This window comes from Myotis lucifugus, unplaced genomic scaffold (assembly GCF_000147115.1).
Source record: "Myotis lucifugus unplaced genomic scaffold, Myoluc2.0 scaffold_351, whole genome shotgun sequence".
Taxonomy (NCBI): Eukaryota; Metazoa; Chordata; class Mammalia; order Chiroptera; family Vespertilionidae; genus Myotis; species Myotis lucifugus.
Genome location: NW_005871399.1, coordinates 966,961 through 989,051, shown reverse-complemented (window position 1 = coordinate 989,051; position 22,091 = coordinate 966,961). Strand labels below are relative to the sequence as shown.

Here is a 22,091-nt window from a genome sequence, read left to right as displayed (position 1 = left end):
CAAAAGAAACTTTCCCTAAACATCAATAGTACAAAAAACTTGCTCCCCCTCGGCCGCCCATCCAGAAGTTCCCGGACTAGGGTTGGTATAATACACACATCACCAAAACATATTTACCAAAACAAACAGAGAAATAAAACAATAACTACGCGGCACTTTTGTGAGGAAATTGAACTTCTCCCAGTTTAATGATTCTGGTGCGACTGCAAAATCCTCAAAATCCGGGTAAGACCCCGCGGCCGAGTGGAGGGGGTCGGGTGGGGGTGGGGGGGTAGGAGTGGCGGGCCGGGTGAGGGCCGGGGTGGGGGTGGGGGGGGCGGGGCGAGGGCCGGGTCCCCTCCGTTCGCCCGCTTTGAGCCCTTTCTAAAGTCCGGGGAGGTGATTTGGTGGCCGTTGTCCCTAATTCTCCTCAGTGAGCATTTATTGAGCACCTACTGAATGCCTGGCACTGTGTGTGGGAGGGACTCGGGTGGAGCCGTGCCCTCCAGGCTCCTGACCCGCAGAGAGTGATTTAGAGGCTGAGACAACCTGGGTGTGGCCGCACCGGCGCGGGGGCGCGGGGGCGGGGGCGTGGGCGCGGGGGGAGGGGCGGGCTCTTCTGAAGAAAACAGGCCGCGGCCGGCTGCGCGCGACGCCCTGCCTCCGAGCCCTGAGGGCCGCAAACGGGCGGCTTCCTCGGCCCCGGCCGGAGGTCCTCTCGGCCCGTTGCCGCCGGCTCGCCAGCGGGAGAGCTTTCTGCGGCGTTTGGGATAAAATGCAAGCTCTTCGCCCCCGGCCAGAGGGTCCCCGGGGAGCTGGCCCGCCGCCCCGCCCCTGCAGGCGCCCTTTGCTCCCTGGAACACTCCCGGCCTCTGCCCACCTGGTGGCCTTTGCCCGGCGTGGAACGTGAGCGCCTTTCCCGGTCTGCCCCCTGAATCCCGGCCTTAGCTCACGGATCCCTTTCCATTTTGAGCCCCCTTCTTCCTCTCCATCACGCTGTCCTGTTTCTTTTCTCATAGCACCTGTCCTCCCCCCCGCCCCAGGAGGACGGAAACCGAAGGCCGAGGCGGGCGGGCGGGTGCGGGCCCTGTCCTGGCTGGCGGCTTCCCGCGCTGCCTGCCGCAGGTGCTCTGTGAGGCGGACGGACTAGGTTTGGGCTAAGAGTTTGGACCTCACCCTGAAGGGGATAGGAGCCTGTGAAATGGCAGGAGAGAGCAGCCACCAGGTCTGCATTTTAGGAAGGTGTATCTTTGTGTGGATGCTGATTTACAGGAGAATGCGATGGGGACCTGATTGGAAATTAGTTCATTTATCTGAAATAATTCGTTCCTTCCTCCCTTCCTTCTTTTTTCCTTTTTCTTTTTCTTTTTTTTCTGGTTTAACACAGTAGACATTACTTCTGGCTCATATCAGGCTCAATAGCTAATGTGGGGTAGGGCCCTTGATCTATGCAGCCATTGGGGAACCCAGCCAGGCTGACCTCGACTGTGCCCTCCTCACAGGGGTTCTCAACCTGTGGGTCGCGACCCCTTTGGCGGTCGAACAACCCTTTCACAGGGGTCGCCTAAGACCATTCTGCATGTCAAATATTTACATTACGATTCATAACAGCAACATTACAGTTATGAAGTAGCAACGAAGATAATTTTATGGTTGGGTGACAACATGAGGAACTGTATTTAAAGGGCCAGAAGGTTGAGAACCACTGCTTCTGGGTATCAGGTTCCAGGAAGCAGATGAAGATGCACGGTAGAGGGGTGGAGAGAGGTTTTTATGGACCAGCTCTGGAAGTGGAGACAGCTTTCCACCTACATCCTCTGGACCACAAGATGTCTCATGGTCCCACTAGATGGGGCTGGGAATGTAGTTTCTGGGAAGCAGCTGCCCAGAAATATCTGGATTAGAATATTGCAAGGCCTAGGTAAGGCCTTAAGAAGAAGGGGTGTGTAGAGAGCCCCTGGGAAGGCACTTGGGCATTTCTTTAATAAATTGTCAGCAATAAATTTCTTTAATAAATTTCCAGGCAAAGCCACGTCCTGGAAACACAATTTGCCAAAAGGCAGAAGTGTTCTCAGCTTGACCTTCATTTCTGCCCAGGTGCCGGGGAGTGGGTTTTATTATGTAAATCCAGCCAAGCACCAGGCATGAATACGACTCCTCCGGGCCCACCCAGAACTGACACTACAAGAATGCACATAATCTCCTTTGTCTTGACTTTTGGTGAAACTTTCAGGTATTTGGGGTATCTCTCTCTCCATCAGAAGAGGGCAGCGGTCCCACCCAGTTCCTGCTTTTCCTTCCATCTCTATGTCTGTCTCTTTCTTTCATTTTCTCAATCCCTAGCCGCCCCTACTCAAAGAACCAGACCACTCTCTATCCTCGCTGGACTCTGAAAAGAGAAAACCCTCCAGGGGTGTATGTGTGAAAAATTTGGGGAGTTGGTGAGAGTGTAGTGACAGTATGAGAGAGGTGATGACAGTTTTCTGTCCATTTGTTGACTGAGAGATCACTCTTATTTTCATTTCTTATTGTTGGCTGAGAGAGCAGGAGAGGATTTTGTTTTGAAACCTGCCCAGGGTTCTGAAGCTTGAGAGGATGACCAGGGCCCTGATTGGCTAGTTGGGGAGTTGTTGGGTGGTATAGGCCACGGCTCCAGGAGTGGGTCAGATCCGAGGTGGGAGTCTGAGGGTGGAACCATGAGGAAATTGGTCCCTCAGGGATGTGTGGAGAAGAGGCATCTTGGGACAATGAGGAGCAGCAGCTGAAGAGGAAGGCAGACACAATAAATGGTGGATGATGGATTGGATTATGGGGGTAATTAGTGAATCTTGTTAATGCTAACGTCTGTATTTGGTAAGCTGAAGATGGCAGCTCTATTCTTAGGCTACTTCCCAAAATTTTAGTCAAATTTTACTCGTCTTGGAAATTTGGACATCTGGTGTTTACTGGCCTAGATGATTCTGAGTTTCCTTTTTTTTTTTAAGTTGAATTTACTGTGTGACATCGGTTAATAAAACCATGCAGGTTTCAAGTGTACAACTGCATACTGCATCATGTGCTCACTGCCCAAAGTAAATTCTTTCTGTCCCCATTTATTCCCCCTTTGCCCTCTTCCACCTTCCCCCACCCCCTTTCCCTCTGGCAATCACCATACTGTTGTCTGTGTCTATGTGTTATTGTTGTTATTATTATTAAATATGTTTTCATTGATTTTGGAGAGAGAAGAAGCATCGACGTGAGAGAACCATCGATTGTTTGCCTCCTGTACACACCCTGACCGGTGATCGAACTGAAAACCTGGGCATGTGCCCTGAACGGGAATCAAACTGGAATTAAACCGGGGACCTTTTGGTGCATGGGACAGTGCTCAACCAACTGAGCCACACTGGCCATGGTTATTATTATTATTGTTATTTTTGTGTAATTCCTTCACCTTTTTCACCCAGCCCGCCAAAACCCCTCTTACGGCTGCCAATTTGTTTTATGTGTCTGTGCTTCTGTTTTGTTTGTTAGATTATTTTGTTCATTAGATTCCACATCTTCATTATTCTTCACCTTTCCCTTTTCCTTGAGGTTCACACAAAAGTTTCTTGCCCCTTCTCTGTTTCTGGGTCACATAGGGAGAGTGTATGTGGCCGGTTGTATTTTCTATGTATTTTCCTGCATCTCTACTGGTCTTCCTGAACCTCAGGTCAGCTGTTTCAGAAATAGATTCTCACTGCTGCTTTTCATTGGTGACACCTGGGAAGGATCCCTGGTCCCTGACTTCCTTCCTGTGCTTAGGGGGATAGTGAGCATTGTGGTCAAGTGCACAGCCCTGAAGACAAGCCTACCTTGTTCCAACCCTGTCTCCGTTCCTTGCTAGCTGAGTGGTCTTGGGCAAGTTACTTTATATCTGAGCCTCAGTTCCATCATCTGCAAAATGGGGATAATAATACCACCTACCTTGCCTGGGGATGTGTGGTGGAGGGGGTCAATGGGGAAAATAGGGGACATCTGTAATACTTTCAACAGTAAAGATAAATTTAAAAAATAATACCATCTACTTCATAGAATTTTTGAGGACTAAATGAATTAACAAAGAAAATGTTTGGGCAATCCCTGGTTTATTGTAAATGCTCAAAAAGTTTTAGCAGCCATCATCATTATAATGATTAGATAGATTTGGCTCTGGAAGCACCGATTATTAGCCCCTCTGCCTAAAATGTTCTTTCCTTCTCTCCTTGCCTGGATCCTCAACCTTAAGAATTTGGCTCAGGCTCCCTCTAGTTTGCTTCCAAATTTCCATCAGGGTCAGGTGCCCCTCTTCTCCACACTGATATATTCTAAACACAGCTGACCTTGCGCTTCCCACTCCACTTTAGAGTCATCTCTATGTCTTTCACCTCCACTAGATGAGAGAAGGAGTGGAATCAGGATGACTCCAAAGGAGAGGGAAATGGTCTTTTACTGAGATGGCAAAGCCTGTGGGAGGTGCAGGTTTGGAGGAGTCGATCAAGGGTTTGGTTTTCTTCTGAGATGCTTATAATAAGCATGATGTATGGGGTATGGCAGTGTCTGAGTCAAGCAAATGGTATTTGCCTGATTCTTCTCAGTCATGTTGATCAGGGCAGTCAGTTGAAGTCTTTGTATCATTGGGGCATGGTGCCAGTGCCTGGTTCACAGTGAGTGTTTAACAAGGGCTTGTTGATCCAAAAATGGAGCGGGTGGGGGGAGTGGAGAGGAGAAAGGGCTGGGCCTCAAGGGTGTGTAAGCCCTTATAACCATAAGGCATCTATACTTATTTATTCAGCTGCTGTTTCAATGTCCAGTGACTGGTATGCTATGACTCTTCTTTGGGGAATGACCCTGTCATTCTCATTAGATACATGCTGAGAGGCACTGTTCCGGATTCTACAATTCACAAGTTACCATCTCTTCCTTTGTAAATAAGCTTTATGTTTGACCTTTGTGTTTTCTCCAGTGCTTCCAAACAATGTAAGGAACTAGTCTTGTAAAATTATCTTAAAAATTGATAATTGGTAATTATCTTAAAGATTGATAATTGTATTAGTTTGCTTGAGCCACAAGTTAACACAGATTGGGGAGTTTAAACCAGAAGTTTATTTTCTTACAATTATGGAGGCTAGAGGTTAGACATCAATGGTTGGTTTCTTCTGAGGCTTTTCTCCTTGGCTTGTAGATGGCCATTTTCTCCCTATATCCTCACATCGTCTTCCCTTTGTGTGAATCTGTGTCCTAATCCCTTCTTGTAAGGATATCAGTCAGATTGGATTGGTCCCCCTCCAGTGACCCCATTTTAACTTAATCACCCCTTTTTAAAGACTGTCTCCAAATACAATCACTTTTAAGGTACTGGGGATTAGGGCGTCAACGTAAGAATTTTGTGGAGACACAATTCAATTGTGACACTAACTCTGCTCCTTTGCAGGAAGAACTGTAGAAACAGTCATGCCTTGACAACTGAGCATAACCTGAGTGTGCTGAAAACTCATGGCGTTGATCATCTCAGCTACAGTGAACTCTGCCAGCTCTTGTTTCAGAATGACCCCTGGCTTTTGCCAGAGGTGAGTGCTGGGAGGAGTTGGGTATGTGAGCAAGGAATTGGGAAGAGGTCAGAAGGTTGGAAGATAGGAAATATTATGGCAGAAGAGAAGCCCAGGCCCCCATCATGATCATTGGGATCTGCTTGGGGGAGATCTAGTTTGCATTCCCAGTTCTGTGACCTTGGGACTGAACTTGCCCCTTGAAGCCTTTCCTTCTGCATCAGTTGGGCTGTACTGCCTTTCCAGGGCGTCTGTGAGGTTGGGGGAGCCTGTTTGGCCAGTGGCTGCTGCAAGACATTATTTATACAGCTGAGGAGATGAGAGACTCCAGTCAGTTCCTCCCTGTCTAGCAGGACTTGGAACCATGCAGATATCACTGGACCCAGTTGGGTCTATAGAAAAGCTTTCTAGGGCTGCTGACAGGCAGATGTGCTATTTACTAATTCATTTGTACTCAGGATTTTTAACTTTAGTTGATGTTGCATTTCTGGTATCCACCTGTTTCAAAACTTATTGCAATAGTTATTTAGTCTTTGGGTCTGCCTAGAAGCAGACACCAAGATGGGATTATAAGTGTGAGAGATTTATTGGGGGATGAGCAGAAGAAGTTGGGGTGAGCCTTTAGGCAATGATGTAGGTCTGACATCTGTGGCAGCAGAAAGGGAAGGAAGGGGACTGGGCAGATAGATATCCTGACTATAACCCATTTCTAAGAAAGCTTCTACCTGACCAACAGGCAGTTCTGATCTAAAATCTTCACTGTTGGAGGTGGCTGGTGTCTCCCCAGAATGGCATGCTCTGTTGTTGGCTGGGAGCATCCTGCAGGAGTGTGGCCTCTGTGTGAATAAGGTAGTGGCTTCAGAGGGTAGCAGCTGGGCCAAGAGTTAGCTGTGGTCTGCAGCACATCTGAGCAGTGCCTTCCTGTGGCCAGCCAGGTTATATGGGATGTTCTGACACAGCCTACAATGAGGCAACAGAGATTAGATTGGCATATTTTAATGAAAAGGCTTCCATATGATTCAATTAAAATCACTCATTTGAGAAAGGTGCTACATAGCACAGTGACTGCCACATAATAGGTGTTAACTTTTTTCTTTTTCCTTTTAAAAATTAATATTGATTTAATTCAGCTAATCTTTATTGAATATTCTCTATAAGTCAGACATGGGCGATAAGGAGATGAAAGACCCTCTTCCACCCTTCCAGGAGGCACGTTTACTGGGTCAGACAGACAAGTCAGTAAATAATGGTAAGGTGCTGTTTTAGATGCTCTAATCAGTGCTCTGTAACAGGGGCACAGTTTTGGGTGCTGGGGAAGACGTCCTGCGATAGATGGTGCCTGCTCTGGGAGCTGAAGGATGATTGAAGGGTGAAGGTTTGGGAAGAGGGAGACACAGAAAGGAGGGAACTTGGCATGGTCAGGAGATAGCATGTAGGTCAGTGGATTTAGGGTTAGAGAGGGGAGAAAAAGAAATGGGTAGGCAGAGGGAAGGAGTGTGGCGGGGGAGATTTGTGTTTGCAGAGTGCGTTTTCACGTTTTGAGAGATCCTCTTGTTATTAGTGTGAAAAATGAATCAGAAGATGAACAGTCTGGAGTGTGTAGCATCTGTGTGCTTGGGTGTATAGGTTGGTTCAGAACACAGTGCCAGCAAATGGGAGCTGAGACCCAGGGTGGCATTTCTGTTGGGATGTCTACTCTCAGGCTAGACTCCTCATCCAATGACTAGTTGGGGGCCATCACCATGAATCAAGCACCCACTGTGTTCCAGACATTGTATACATTAGCCACTCCTTGTATTTCCCTTTTAATCCGCACAATAGCCCAGCAATGTACATGGGATTATTCCCATTTTAAGGAACTGAAAAACCGAATCTCAGAGCTGGTGAGTGGCTTGCCTAAGGTCAGGCAGCTTGTAAGTGGCAGAATCAATGTTAGGATTCAGCCCTCTCTGGCCTTTCCCTTTGGGGCTTCCATTCCTTGAGTGGGGTCCCTGCTAAATCATGCTCAGTGTAATACCTGTGAATTAAGTGGTTGAACCCTTAGTGGTCTCTGGCCTTGTTTTCATCCCCAGGAATTTGAGTATAGAGGGGAAGGATTAATTGATTCAAGTCCCAGCTTTGCCAACAACCCAGTTCAACAGCCACTGTGTGTGCCAGATTGCTGTGTGACCTAGGGCAAGTGGATTAACTTCTCTGAGTCTGCATGCTCTCTTGAGAAAAAAAGGACTGCATTTGGCCTTCTCTAAGATGCTTTAAACCCTAAGAACTTCTTTGACCCTGAGTTGTAGAAAAAAGAGTTGGGAGAAGCTGGGGCATGAGTTGGGGAGAGTTGGTGAATCAGGGGGAAGGGTGTAGGTAGAATGTAAGGGTTGTTAGGAACTGTTATGCAACTTACATTAAAATGTCTCCTGTGAAGGAATAGCACTGATCAGTTTGAAGTTTTTTGGCTTTTCCCAGTGGAGGGGCTTGTTTTGAGAAGTCTGCTATCCACCAAGTTCCTGTTTTAGCCAAGGGTGTTTATTAACAGACATCCAGAGTGAGGGATATTCTCATTTTGTGTGGGCTGTGTGGATGATGGAATCACAGCAGTTGCTAGGTCTCTAGAGGAACCTCTTCTAACCAGTGGACTGGTCAGTAGGAAGATGGTGTAATGTGTGAGGCCTTCCTAAACTGCTGTCTTTTCCCTTCTCTGTCAACAGATCTGCCTTCACTACAACAAAGGAGATGGACACCATGGCTCGTGTTCCTTTAGAAAGCAATGTGTCAAACTCCATGTCTGCCAGTACTTTGTACAGGGTGAATGCAAGTTTGGCACAGGCTGTAAGAGATCCCATGATTTCTCTAATTCTGAAAATCTGGAAAAACTGCAGAAGTTGGGCATGAGCTCAGACCTGATGAGGAGGCTGCCTTCCATTTATAGAAATGCTCATGACATCAAGAATAAGAGCTCTGCCCCTGTCCCACAGGCGACTTCTGGTAAGGCCCTCAGCTGGGGCTCCTGGATTCCAGCTGGCCATTAAATGGAATGTGTGACTTTGGATAAGTTGGTGCTTCTTTTAGTAAAATGCTGTTAGTGATCCCTTTCTAGCTGGTGGGGGCTGTAAAGATGAGTTGAAATCATGGGCATGAACAAGCAAGACATTCTACAAAAATGCCAGTTGGTGTTGACAATGAATGAATTCCTGCTGGGCCTTACTTGCACTGAGATGGGAGACTGCTTCTCTGTGCAATCATCCCTCTGTCCCCTGGAGACCTGCACAGCTCTAGGGGCATCCTTTGCATTGCATTCTGTTTTGATTGTTTTAAAAACAAGTGAACAAAGCATAGAGTAATGTTGGTCTCTTCTTGAGATGAATAAATGGAATTTTTTTAGACATTGTAAATTTACTTTGTTCACTGCTCATCTCCAGTGCCTGGACAGTGCCCAGGCCCACAGTAGGCACTCAGACATTTGTTGAATGAATGAACATGCTAAGATAAGTATTTTTTTAAAAAAGGAATGTCAGGCCCTGGCTGGTTGCTCAGTGGTTAGAGCAACGGCCCGTGGACCCAAGGGTCTCGGGTTCAAGTCCCAATCAAGGGCATGTACCTCAGTGTAGATTTGATCCCTATCCCTGGTTGGGGTGTGTGCAGGAGGCAACCAGGCCATGTGTCTGTCTCACATCGATGTTTCTCTTTCTCTCTTCCCCCCTCCTCCCTCCCTTTCACTCTCTCTAAAAATGAATGGAGAAAATATTCTCAGGTGTGGATTAAAAAAAATAGTAATAAAAATAATGTCAAACTTAGTGAGAGGAACATGGGGAAATTCTGAGCAGAGATTATTTATGTAATAAGCATTTCTTGAGTACCTGTTGTATGGGAAATGAAGAATGTGGTCCCTCACAGAGGTCATGATACATTGGTGTCCCTTGCATTACTGGCTGTTGGCTGGCCATTCTGTTTATCCATTGTTTTATTCAACAAATTTTAGTGCTTGCCATTTAGTGATAGTTACTGTCCTGGGCCTGGTTATGTCTTGGTGACTATGAGACACGGCTCCACCAGGGATGCACAATCAAACCCACTTGTTAGCTACAATGATATCTAGGATTTTAAAAAAAAAATTTTTTTTTTAAATATACTTTATTGCCCTGGCTGGTTTGGCTCAGTGGATAGAGCGTCGGCCTGCGGACTGAAGGGTCCCAGGTTCGATTCCGGTCAAGGGCATGTACCTTGGTTGCGGGCACATCCCCAGTAGAGGGTGTGCAGGAGGCAGCTGATCTATGCTTCTCTCTCATCGATGTTTCTAACTCTCTATCCCTCTCCCTTCCTCTCTGTAAAAAATCAATGAAACATATTTAAAAAATATATATATACTTTATTGATTTTTTACAGAGAGGAAGGGAGAGGCATAGAGAGTCAGAAACATGGATGAGAGAGAAACATCAATGAGTTGCCTCCTGCATACCACCTACTGGGGATGTGCCCGCAACCAAGGTACATGCCCTTGACCAGAATTGAACCCGGGACCCTTCAGTCCGCAGGCCGACGTTCTATCCACTGAGCCAAACCGGTTAGGGCGATATCTAGGATTTTTAATAGACCCCTTCTTAAAATATTAGGTGTCAGGACTACCAGCAGACAAACTTATCACACTAATCTTATCTGATTTTTTATATTTAACACTCCGGTGTGGGGTGAATTTCCCGCCAAAATATAAGATGGCTCTGTCTTTTGGTTTTGTTCCATCCACCAAAAGGGTGGATTACAAACAAATATTTGGTAATACGCAGTTACAATCGGCCCGAGTTTACACGTTTCCCGCACTCCACCGCAAATCTATATGAACCGAGTTAAAGACGGCTCCCGCGGAGTACGCGCAAGTGTAGGTTTTGAGGTTGAGCCTATATATGTCTGAGTAGCACATAAAAAGAAAAATGAAGAGGAATAATAAGATTACAGGTGATATTAAGTAGAGAGGGTTTGCTATATGCTTGCTTATATGGTGGTAGGTGGGGAGTATTAAATGTAACTATTAGGTAAAGGCTCATTGTAGCACTAGTAAAGGTAAACTTTGAAATCACTTACATGTTCTTTTTATATTAAATTTATTATAATTAACCTAAAGTTAATTGAGGTTTTATTTTGAGAGATAGACTTTCCATTTATTGCTTTTTTCTTGGTATTGTTACCCAATCCTAATAGTTCATTAACACGTATCTGCTATTGGAATTAAATCCAGTAGCTGATACATCTTTGTGGTGTGTGTTTGTAGAAAGAAGAGACAGTTCAGGTTCTGTGTCCTCAACAACTACTAACCAAGAGGAGAGTGATCAGATCTGCTTGTACCATATTCGGAAAAGTTGTAGCTTTCAAGGTAAGTCCAGGAAAACCCCTCATCTCTGTGTGGGTGGGATAACTGCTTCTCATTCCTGGAGCTCTGCTCTGAGGCCACCCACAAAGTCCTCTTCCCTGTCCAGAGAGGGTAGGGCCTTCTTAATCATAAGCTGGTGTGGCATTTGGTCACACCAGTTCTGCAGCAGTTTTATTGGGGAGTTGGGGATGATAGGAATTATTTAAGTTTCTAAAAATCAGACTAGATGATTTTGGGGACCATAACTGTTGGTTCATGCAGTGGGTGAAGCCTTGGTCAGCATAGTATGAAATCACAGGTGTGCACAAGTCACAGATGCCTAGTCTAGTGGAACAAAGGTAAGTGTTTTTTGTACAGTGTGGTTGTAGACTTAGAGATGCCTTAGACCCATGTTTATTCTTGGGAGATGAGTAATTGTTTAAGTTGTGGTTTTCTCTCCACAGTCCCTCTTTTATCAGATGTAGAAATTCTTGTATCTATGTGTGTGTTTGTATTTTTACTAAACCTTTGTTTTCTTCTTATTGCTGTCCTGGGCTTTGAAGAATGTTTCTTTTTCAAATTTGGTGACTTCTCTTAAAAAGCAAACACCACAACTTCTTGTTTCGTTTTCAGTCTTTAAAAACTACCCAAGCAATTCACGAATACTTTCACTTTGTAAAAGAGTCTATTAATACAAGGGTAAAGTCTAAAGTCCTCCTCCAGCCTTCCCCAAAGGTAAACACATACCATGTGGTTATGATATTTATGACATACTATTTAACCTGCTTCCTTTACTTAGTATTGTGTCTTGGAGGTTTTTTCCCCAGGTTAGTTAGTACATGTAAATTCACCTTGTTTTTAAAAACAATTGTGTAGTATTCAATTAGAGTGATGTTCCATTGAACATCTGAGTATACATGTGTATTTCCATGGACAGATTCCTGGAAATGGAATGGTAAGTCAAAGAATAGGTGCCATCTATACTAATAAAAGGGTAATATGCTAATTAGACTGGATCGACCGGACATCTTCTGGTCGTCCTGCCTTCCTTTCGGACAAAGCTCTGGTGGCAGGGGCCGAGGCTGAGGTGGTTAGTGGCGATCAGGCCAGCAGGGGAGAGTGGTTAGGGGCAATCAGGCAGGCAGGCAGAGTGGTTAGGGGTGATCAGGCAGGCAAGCAGGTGAGCGGTCAGGAGCCAGCAGTCCCGGATTGCGAGAGGGATGTCCGACTGCCTGTTTAGGCCCGATGCCCGGTGGTCGGACATCCCCTGAGGGGTCCCCGATTGGAGAGGGTGCACGAATTTCATGCACCGGGCCTCTAGTATATACATATATGTGTATATTTTAAAAATCAACACAGATCTAATTTACACACAATAAAATGAATCCATTTTAAGTGTACACTCTGAGTTTTGGTAAGTATATCTGCCATGTACACTCTGAGTTTTGGTAAATGTGGCTGCTAAATAAATATAGCCGTGACTATAATCTAGATACGGAACAATTCCCTCATTCCAAACGTTTCCCTTATGCCCCTTTATAGTTAATCCTCACCCCCCAACCCCCTCCAATTTTCTCAGGAAATCCCTGATCTACTTTGTTACTGTAGGTTGATTGGCCTTATCTAGGATTGCATGTAAATAGAATTATACCGCATGTATTCTCCGGTACCATCTTCTTTCACTGAGCATATTTTTGAGGCTTGGTCATGTTGGAATATCCATAGTTTGTTCCTTTTTATTGCTAAGTAGTATTTCATTGCATGGATTGACTACAATTTGTTTAACCATTCAGGTGAACATTTGGGTTTCCAGTTTTTGGCTTTTTACAAATAAAGCTTCTGTAAATCTTCATGTACAAGTTTTCATGTGGATATATGTTTCCACTTTTCTTTGGTATAGACCTAGAAATGCAGTTACTGGATCATGTGATAAATGTGTGTTTAACTTTATAAAAAATTGCCAAACTGTCTTCCAAAGTGTATGTATATTATTTTAACTTTCCACCAGCAATGTGTGAGCATTTCAGTTGTTCTGCATCCTTGTTAACACTTGGTAATGTCAGCCATTTAAATGTTAGCTGTTCTGATAAGAGTAGTGATAGCTCATTGTAGTTTTAACTTGCATTTTCTGATGATTAATGGTATTTAACATTTATTTTCATGTGTTTATTGACCATTTGTATGTCTTATGTGAAGTATTTAAATCTTTTGCCTGTGTTTTAGATAATAGCTTTATTGAGATAAAGCTATTATGTGAGAATAATTCACATACCATACAATTCCTCTATTTAATAGTTTTTAATATACTCAAAGAATTGAGCAGCCATTATCAGTCAGTATTAAAACATTTCATCAAAGAAACCCTGTACTCATTAGAAGTCACTCATATTCTCCCTTCCCCTCCAGCTCCTGGCAACTACAGATTTACATTATATCTCTATGGATTTGCCTGGATATATATATTTTTAAATATATGTACATATATATGTGTGTATATATACATATATATGTATATGTGTGTGTGTGTGTGTGTGTGTGTGTGTGTATACATATATATATATATATATACACACACATATATATCTATTATTGATTTCAGATAGGAAGAGAGAGGGAGAGAGAGATAGAAACATCAGTGATGAGAGAGAATCATCGATCAGCTGCCTCTTGCATGCCCACACCTGGATCAAACCCGCAACCTGGGCATGTGCGCTTGACTGGAATCAAACCCGGGACCCTTCAGTCCACAGGCCAACACTCTATCCATTCAGCCAAACTGGCTAGGGCCGTGGTCAGCAAACCGCGGCTCTTTGGCCCCCTGAGTGTGGCTCTTCCACAAAATACCACATGGGGGCTCACACGTACATTGCGATTGAAACTTCGTGGCCCATGCGCAGAAGTCAGTATTTTGTGGCAGAAGTCAGTATTTTTTGGAAGAGCCACGCTCAAGGGGCCAAAGAGCCGCATGTGGCTTGCGAGTTACGGTTTGCCGAGCCGCAGTTTGCCAACCACTGGGCTAGGGCATCTGGATATTTCAAAGAATGGAATCATACAATATGTGGGGTGTTGTTTGATTTTGTTATTGAGTTGCAAGGGTTTCTCACAGGCTTCTCTCTCTGCAGCCCTTATATCTACACTCACGTGTTCCATGGGACAAATAGCAAGGTTGCTGTGCACAAGCAAGGCACTGAGGGAATGCCTGCTGGGGTGGATCCCAATAACTCTCATTGCCATTGCCTGAGTGTCTTCCTTGCTTCTTGTTACATTGAACTTTGAGTTTGTGAAGCCTCCAGACCCTTCCCACTTCTGCAGTAGCTCTCCTCTACTTACTTTGCATGTGTTTTTCTCTTTCCTTTTTCTCTCGGTTTGATTCTGTCTGTTTCATATTTTTAGGAATTCTTCAATAAATGTGGTCTTTTGATGGAATGGTTTATTGTTTTCTAGTGCTTTGGGATTTATCCTGTCTATGGCCTATCATTTCAAGGGCTATAGAGAGAAAGGAGATGTAGATGTAGGTACTTTGCCAAATTGATTTGGTTTCTGTGTCTCACCTTCTAGAAGGCCTAGACTCTAGAACAGCCGCGGGCTGGATACGGCCCATTTGAAATGAATAAAACTAAAAAAAAAAAAAAAAGACCGTACCCTTTTATGTAATGATGTTTACTTTGAATTTATATTAGTTCACACAAACACTCCATCCATGCTTTTGTTCCGGCCCTCCGGTCCAGTTTAAGAACCCATTGTGGCCCTTGAGTCAAAAAGTTTGCCCACCCCTGCTCTAGAATGACACAATGAGGTGGGGAATGTTTGAAGTATGGAAGGAAACTGAGAAAGGAGACAGGAAGACCAGGGCAGATGTGGCAGAGAAGGGGTCTCATGCCTTCATCACTGAACTGGGACTCAACTCTTGCCAGCCACTGTAGCTGTGGTGGCCTATGTGGCACCCTCCTTTCCTTGTGCTTTTTAAAAAAAGTCTTTATTGTTGAAAGTATTACAGATATCACCTTTTTTCCTATTGCCCTCTTCTGGCCAGCACCCTCTTTTTGTGCCTTCTGACTTGTGAGCAGTGGGGGCTCCATGCTCAGCTCAGATTAAGATCCAAAGGCTTGAACCTGCTGTTTGACCACAATGCCTTCCCTTGGCCCTCATGTCCTTCTTAATGAAGGATCAGCCTGGAAGGCAGTGGGTGGTGCACCTGGAGGTGCCTTCTTAAGGGGAGAACCTTTCTTCAGGCTATCCAGGATTCACCTGTGCTTGGGTTTATAGATGCAGTAACTGAACACTTACCGAGGATCATTTCCCTTAATGCCTCTCAGGAGGAAACAGGAAATCTTATCTATATAATAAAGAGCCAGGGTCATAGCGACCAATTACGACGGAAGGTTTGACCAGACTGGAAGTCAGTGCTGGGTTGCCGTGGTGTAAATATCTGATATGCAGAATGGTCTTAGGCCAGTGATGGCGAACCTTTTGAGCTCGGTGTGTCAGCATTTTGAAAAAACCTAACTTAACTCTTGTGCCGTGTCACATATAGAAATTTTTTGATATTTGCAACCATAGTAAAACAAAGATTTATATTTTTGATATTTATTTTATATATTTAAATGCCATTTAACAAAGAAAAATCAACCAAAAAAATAAGTTTGCGTGTCACCTCTGAAACGCATGTCATAGGTTCGCCATCACTGGCCTAGGGGGCTGCAGATCAGGCCTGGAGAGAGGCAGGGTGTGATCCCTAGCCTCTGTGGCAGCTGTTGATCAGAACTTGCCACTCTTTCTTTCTTGGCCTGGCCAACAGCCTTGCCTCCATTTCTCTCCAGGCCTACACCGGGGCTGCTGATCAGCCCTGCCTTTCTGATCAGGCCCCATTGATAGGCCCAGAGATGCTGACTGGCATAGAAACTGACCAATCAGAACCAAATCTGTGTGAATGTAAGGAGCCAATGGCTGCCTAGGAGGTAGAGCTTTTGACACTGACTGGCATAGAAACAGACCAGTTAGACTCAAATTGGCCAGCAGAGAAGGGCAATTGGGGGCGAGATCAGGCCTGCAGGGGAGAGCAGTTAGGGGCGAGATCAGGCAGCAGGGGAGGGCAATTGGGGGCGAGATCAGGCCGGCAGGGGAGGGCAGTTAGGGGCGATCAGGCAGGCAGGCAGAGGCAGTTAGGGGCAATCAGGCAGGCAGGCAGAGAGGTTTTGGGATGATCAGGCAGGCAGGCAGAGGGGTTAGGGGCAATCAGGCGTAGGCAGGTGAGTGATTAGGAGCCAGCGGTCCCAGATTGTGAGAGGGGTGTCTGACTGCCGGTGTAGGCCCGATGTCCAGTGGTCAGACATCCCCCGAGGGGTCCCCGATTGGAGTGGGTGCAGCTGGGCTGAGGGAACCCCCCTCCATGCATGAATTTTGTGCACTGGACCTCTAGTTTTGTCATAACTCTGGACCAAAGTTATGACCTCATCTATTCAGGTTGAGTCCTTCATTATCACTCTTGTACATATCCCTAGTCAGGAGTCTTAGAGGCTCTAACTTTGGACAAGTCAGGATGTCCTGAGATCCCCCAGTGTGGCTGTATCCACCCTTGCTGATCTCAGAGGAGATTCCCTTGACTGGGGTCTTCCTCTTGTTCTCTGTCCTTTCAGCCAGGTGCTCTCTTCCACCCAGTTCGCCTGGCCCTATGCCTGGCCTTTGACAAGCCCAGGCAGCCTCCCACCTTCCTTCATTGTCCTCCCCACACCACCACATCTTTTGTAGAATCTTTGAGAAAGAAGTGGTATTGAGACTTACCTGAAACAATGCTTACAATTTTATTATTTTCAAGTGTCAAATTAGCCAAGCTTCATTGTTGTTGTTTTGAAAGATGAATTAAAAATGTGCAAAGGACAGTCATTAAGAAATGTCTCCCTCACACTTTTTACCCAGTATACAGATCACCCCCAGAAACAGTTATTATTACCAATTCCTTTAATATCCTTTCACAAAGATTTTATACATGAACAAGTGTATATGTCTGTTTTCTTCTTACACAGGCATGCTACGCACACTGTGATATCTTTTTTCACTTCATTAGACATTTAATTTTTTTGAATATATAATATGTGATTTGGTCCAAAATTTAAAAGGTACAAAAAACAACAGAAATCTCCCCTTATAACTCTGTCCTGGCCATCCAGTTCCCCCTACAAGGAATAATGTGCACAGATGTGTATTTAGACAAAATATCTCTAATTTTTTTTTTTTTACCCCAAAAGAGGCATTCTTTTTTTTTGGAAAAAAGATCTTTATTGTTGAAAGTATTACATAGGTCCTCCTTTTCCCCTCATTAACCTCTTCCAGCCCGCTCCCATTCCCCGCCTCCCCCGAGGTCCTCACTACCCCATTGTCTGTGTCCATGGGTTATGCATATATACATATAAGTTCATTGGTTGATCTCTTCCCACCCAACCTCCCCTGCCTTCCCTCTGAGGTTCAACAGTCTGTTCATGCTTCTGTGACTTCTGGGTCTATTTTTTTGAAAAAATTTTTTTTATTGATTTCAGAGAGGGAGAGAGAGATGGAAACATTAATGATGAGAGAGAATCATTGATTGGCTGCCTCCTGCATGCCCCCTACTGGGATTAAGCCCGCGACCTGGGCATGTGCCCTTGTCTGGCATCGAACCCAGGAACCTTCAATCTGCAGGCCGATGCTCTCAAGCGGCCAAAGAGCCGCATGTGGCTCGCGAGCCGCAGTTGCCGACCACTGATAGATGAAACAAGTATTCAGGACGAGTGTGGATGGGAGAGTTGGAAGGGGTCGACCTCAGCGAATGTACCTCAATCAGATTGAGGACGTTTTTAGCAAACACCAGCTTAGGAGTACCCTAATTAAGTTAATAACAATGTACCTACCTATATAGTTTAAGTTTAAAAAATTTGGCTCTCAAAAGAAATTTCAGTTGTTGTACTGTTGATATTTGGCTCTGTTGACTAATGAGTTTGCCGACCACTGACCTAGGCCATTTATTATGTGTATATCTGCAGGGGCAGAGCAGTGTATAAAGACCTTTAGAGGGTGTGTGTGTGTGTGTGTGTGTGTGTGTGTGTAGGTAGGAGAGGTGAGTATGTTTGCAGCCAGAAAGATCAGTGTGTGTTAGAACCATGCTTCTGACCCACTTGCAATCAAACATGTCTGGGGTTAGGATGGTAGAGATAAAGCTGGCTCTGTTTTTGGCATGTACACTACTTGTCCGCCTGCCATATGAATAGTCAGACTTTTACCTGCTGAGATGGTGCCTTTGACTTCATGATCAGCTTCTTTACTATCATGAGATGAAATGCATATATAATGTAATCTGCCAACTTATGTCATTTGAAAAATCAGTGTAATGTCCTGTTAAAAAGAGAGACATAAAAAGGAAAATGTGTATGATAAAATACATAGTATTTAAATAACTAAATGCTTAGATATGACTGTACTAAAAAAAGACTCCTCCACAGATTTCCGAAGTATTCCTAGGTCAGCATGCAGCACCACACTCATTGATAACCATGGGTCTAGGTCATGCTGTCTAATGCCAAATGTCTTCTTTATATTTTCATTTTAGATAAGTGCAATAGAGTTCATTTCCATTTGCCGTATCGATGGCAATTCTTGGATGGAGGCAAGTGGAAGGATTTGGACAAAATGGAGCTTATTGAAGAGGCATATAGCAATCCCAATAAAAACAGGTAGGAAATACGTCATTTGTATCTGCTTTGTGCCTGGGCTTTTGTGTGTGTTGTGGGAAGTTTAGACACACACAAGCATTTAGTTTTTAGTTTTGTTTTTTTTCTCCAAATATATTTTTATTGATTTCAGAGAGGAAGGGAGAGGGAGAGAGAGGTAGAAACATCAATGATGAGAGAGAATCACCAATCAGCTGCCTCCTGCATGCCCCACACTGGGAATCGAGCCTGCAACCCGGACTTGGGCCCTGACCGGAAATGGAACCATGACCTCCGGGTTCATAGGTCGACCCTCAACCACTGAGCCACACCAGCTGGGCCAGTAGGATTTAGTTTTGATGGCTTTCACACACTCACACACTCTCTCACACATACACACTTAGTAAGCAGAATTGGAAGTTAATGTTCATACTGGAGGTTTGGTGCCTCTGTTCTTCCACCTTCCTCTTTTTTCAGGGAAAAGCTGTGGGGGAAGGAAATGGTGGTAACAAGTGAGCTCTGAATTATTTGCTGTTGGGACTGATCACTTACATATATCTTCACTGACTAGTGCAGAAAAGCAAGAGCAATCATTTGTGAAATTTTAGCTTTTGCCTATGAAGTCATATGGCTGACTTGCTGTTTATCCAGCCTTTAACTTTCTTATTTTTCTAAATGTGTCTCAGTATTTTCACTTAGTCAATTCAGAGTAAACGGAAACCCTGGGTAGCTTTATTTTCAAATACTTATCATGTCTTGGATTGAACTTGCTAAAATATGTTGTCAAGAAGAGAATTTGCGTTGATTTTTTGAGTGAATAAAATAAATTTGTGCTTAGAGTGCAATTATGTGCAAATTGCTACTGCAAAGTATGTGAAACAAATTATTCCCCTTAGGAGGATTAAATGGCTCACAAACCACCTGTCTCTCTCTCTCTCCCTCTCTTTTATTCTGAGGCAAAATTTACACACAGTGAAGTGCACTGATACTGAGTGTATAGTTCAGTGAGTTTGACAAATGCATTCACTTGTGTAGCCAACACTGATTCAGGTATAGATCGTTTTCATCACCCCAGCAAGTTTCCTCTTGTCCCCTTTCAGTTAGTGCCCACCCCCGTAGGCCACTGCTGTTCTGATGACTATCACCATAGATTGCCTGTTCTTGACCTACAGCTAAGTACAACTATACACTGGACTGTTGTGGCTGGAGTCTTTCTGTCAGCACTCTGTTCTCGAGACTCTTCCAAGATGTCTTGTACACATGCACACAGGCTTCCTTAGGGCAGTTGTTCAGGGATGAAACTGCTGTAGGGGGGTAGCCTGGGTCCATCCTCAACTCTGCCAGGTGATGCCAAATTGTTTTTCAAAGGGATTATGCCACTTTCCACTCCTATTAGCAGTCTCTAGTGACATGTCTCCCTAACGTTTGTTATTGTCTGCATCTGAACTTTTCCTAGTCTGGGGAGTGTAACTGGTATCTATGTTTGCATATCCTATGAGTCAAAGTGTATCCCTATATATTTGTTGGCCTTTTGTGCTTCCTGTGCTATTAAAATCTCTGTCCTAGTAGTTTGCCTATGTTGGCAGAATTTAGGGGGAGGTTGTGTTGTGTTTTTATTATTTTAGTTTTAGGAATTCAAAAAATTTTAGTTACTAGATGTGTGTTGAAAATGCATTCTTCCTGTCAGGTTATGGTATCTTTTAATGAAGAGAAGTATTTTTCCATCTTTTTTTTTATTGTTTTATACTTTTTATGTCATAGAAATCCTTCCTTAACCCAAAACCATAAAGAAATTTTCTTTAAAAAGTATTAAGGTCTGCATTTAATTTCTTCCTGTATGTGTGAAATATGAGTTCAGTTTCTTATGATGAATTACCAGTTTTGCCAAAGGCCACTTGTTATAAATGTATTTAATATAAAAATTTAAAAATTGTGGAAAATATACATAACATAAAATGTACCATCTTAACCATTTTTAAGTGTACACTTCAGTGGCATTAAGTACATTCACATTGTGTGCAACCATCACCATTAGCCATTTCCAGAAGTTAATTTATTTTTAAATCAATAAAAACTGAGCCAAATTTGGCAGAACATTAACACATTTTATAGCTTATTTTCACATTCAGCTGCCAAATATTACTTTTTAAAAGTAGGCCATTTCTTTTCCACCCGTTTTCAATGCCGCCTGTGTTAGATGCCAAGTTAGCAAATACACACCCAAGTCTGTTTCTGGTCTTTTCCGTTTATTGGTCTGTTTGTATCAATACCACACTGTTTTACCTCATAATGCTTTTTAGTTGCATCTGGTGAGGCAAATTCCCACCTTGATTTTCTTTATATTGTCTTGGTTCTTCTTGGTCTTTTGCTTAGAAATTTGAAAATCTACTCAGTTTTCACACAAAAAATACCTCTGTTGTGACTTTTTAAAATTGAAATTTAAGTTATGTTTTCTCTCTGCTGTCAGTTTGGGGAGAATTGACATCTTTATGATGCTGAGACTTTCATATGTATAATAGCATCCCATTTATTTAAATCTTTAATATAGTTCTATAATTTTCTCCATTAAGGTCTTGTATATCTTTTGTTAGACTTTTTTCTTTTGGGATCTGTTAGTTCCTTCACTTAAAAAAATTTTACAAATATGTATTTTCCCCAGTTTATTTGAGATATAAATGATATACAACACTATATAAGTTTAAGGTGTACAGCACAATGACTTGACATGTATATGTTGCAAAATGATTACAACAATAAATTTAGTTAGTATCCATCACCTCATATGGTTATAAAAAATTTTTCTTTGTGATGAGAACTTTTAGGATCTATTCTCTTAGCAGTTATCAAATATGCCATACAGCATTGTTAACTGTAGTCATCATGTTATACTTTACATCCCAGTTAAAAAAATTTTAAGTTATGTTTTCTCTCTGCTGATGCATAGAAATGCAACTGACATTTGTATAATCTTATATCCTGCAACTTTCCTAAAATATCTTAACTCAAAAGATCTACTGTTAATTTATGTGAATTATCTATATAGTTATATATTCTAGTAACTATATGCAGAAATCAATATAATTGGTGAATAATATTTTAATTTCTTTTAAATTCATATACATTTTATTTCTTTTTTTTTATATCATTCGTGTTCTTTTTTTTAATATATTTTTTTATTAAGATATTACATGTGTCCTTATACCCATGTTACCCCCTACCCCCCCCCCCGCGCATGGCCTCACCCCCCCCCCCCCCCCCCCCGGGGATTCCTTCCGTGGTTTAAAACAAATATTTTTAAGGGGGCAAGGGAGGCGTTTTTTTCGACTTTGTCCCCCCTCCCCCCTAAATTAAAACAATTTTTTTATTTTAATTTAAACTTTCTTCTATCACTGTTTTCTTGCTACTTAAAAGCTAGATTTTTTGAAACTACTTCCAAAGAGTTTCAGGCTGTGTGTGTCCTTGGCATGCCTTTATAGATATTAATTGAGCCCGGCCAGGGTGACTCAGCGTTTAGCATCGACCTAAGAACCGGGAAGTACGTTTTCATTCCAGGTC

At 43.4% G+C, this 22,091-nt stretch overlaps 1 protein-coding gene across 3 annotated transcripts in view; it reads left to right on the top strand.

Moving 5' to 3' along the window:
* Nucleotides 1-618: 618 nt before the first annotated feature.
* The window catches only part of PARP12 (poly(ADP-ribose) polymerase family member 12), a 50,016-nt gene continuing 28,543 nt past the window's right edge, over nucleotides 619-22,091 (top strand). For 2 of the 3 annotated variants that reach the window (XM_023764822.1, XM_023764820.1), the window contains exons 1-5: nucleotides 2,154-2,212; nucleotides 5,411-5,546; nucleotides 8,225-8,501; nucleotides 10,780-10,881; nucleotides 18,437-18,560. In XM_023764822.1, coding sequence (XP_023620590.1) covers nucleotides 2,169-2,212; nucleotides 5,411-5,546; nucleotides 8,225-8,501; nucleotides 10,780-10,881; nucleotides 18,437-18,560 — 683 coding nt within the window. In that variant the 5' untranslated portion in view covers nucleotides 2,154-2,168. Of the gene's footprint in view, nucleotides 757-2,153; nucleotides 2,213-5,410; nucleotides 5,547-8,224; nucleotides 8,502-10,779; nucleotides 10,882-18,436; nucleotides 18,561-22,091 lie in introns of those variants that run through there. The other variant, XM_023764821.1, reaches the window with a different exon arrangement.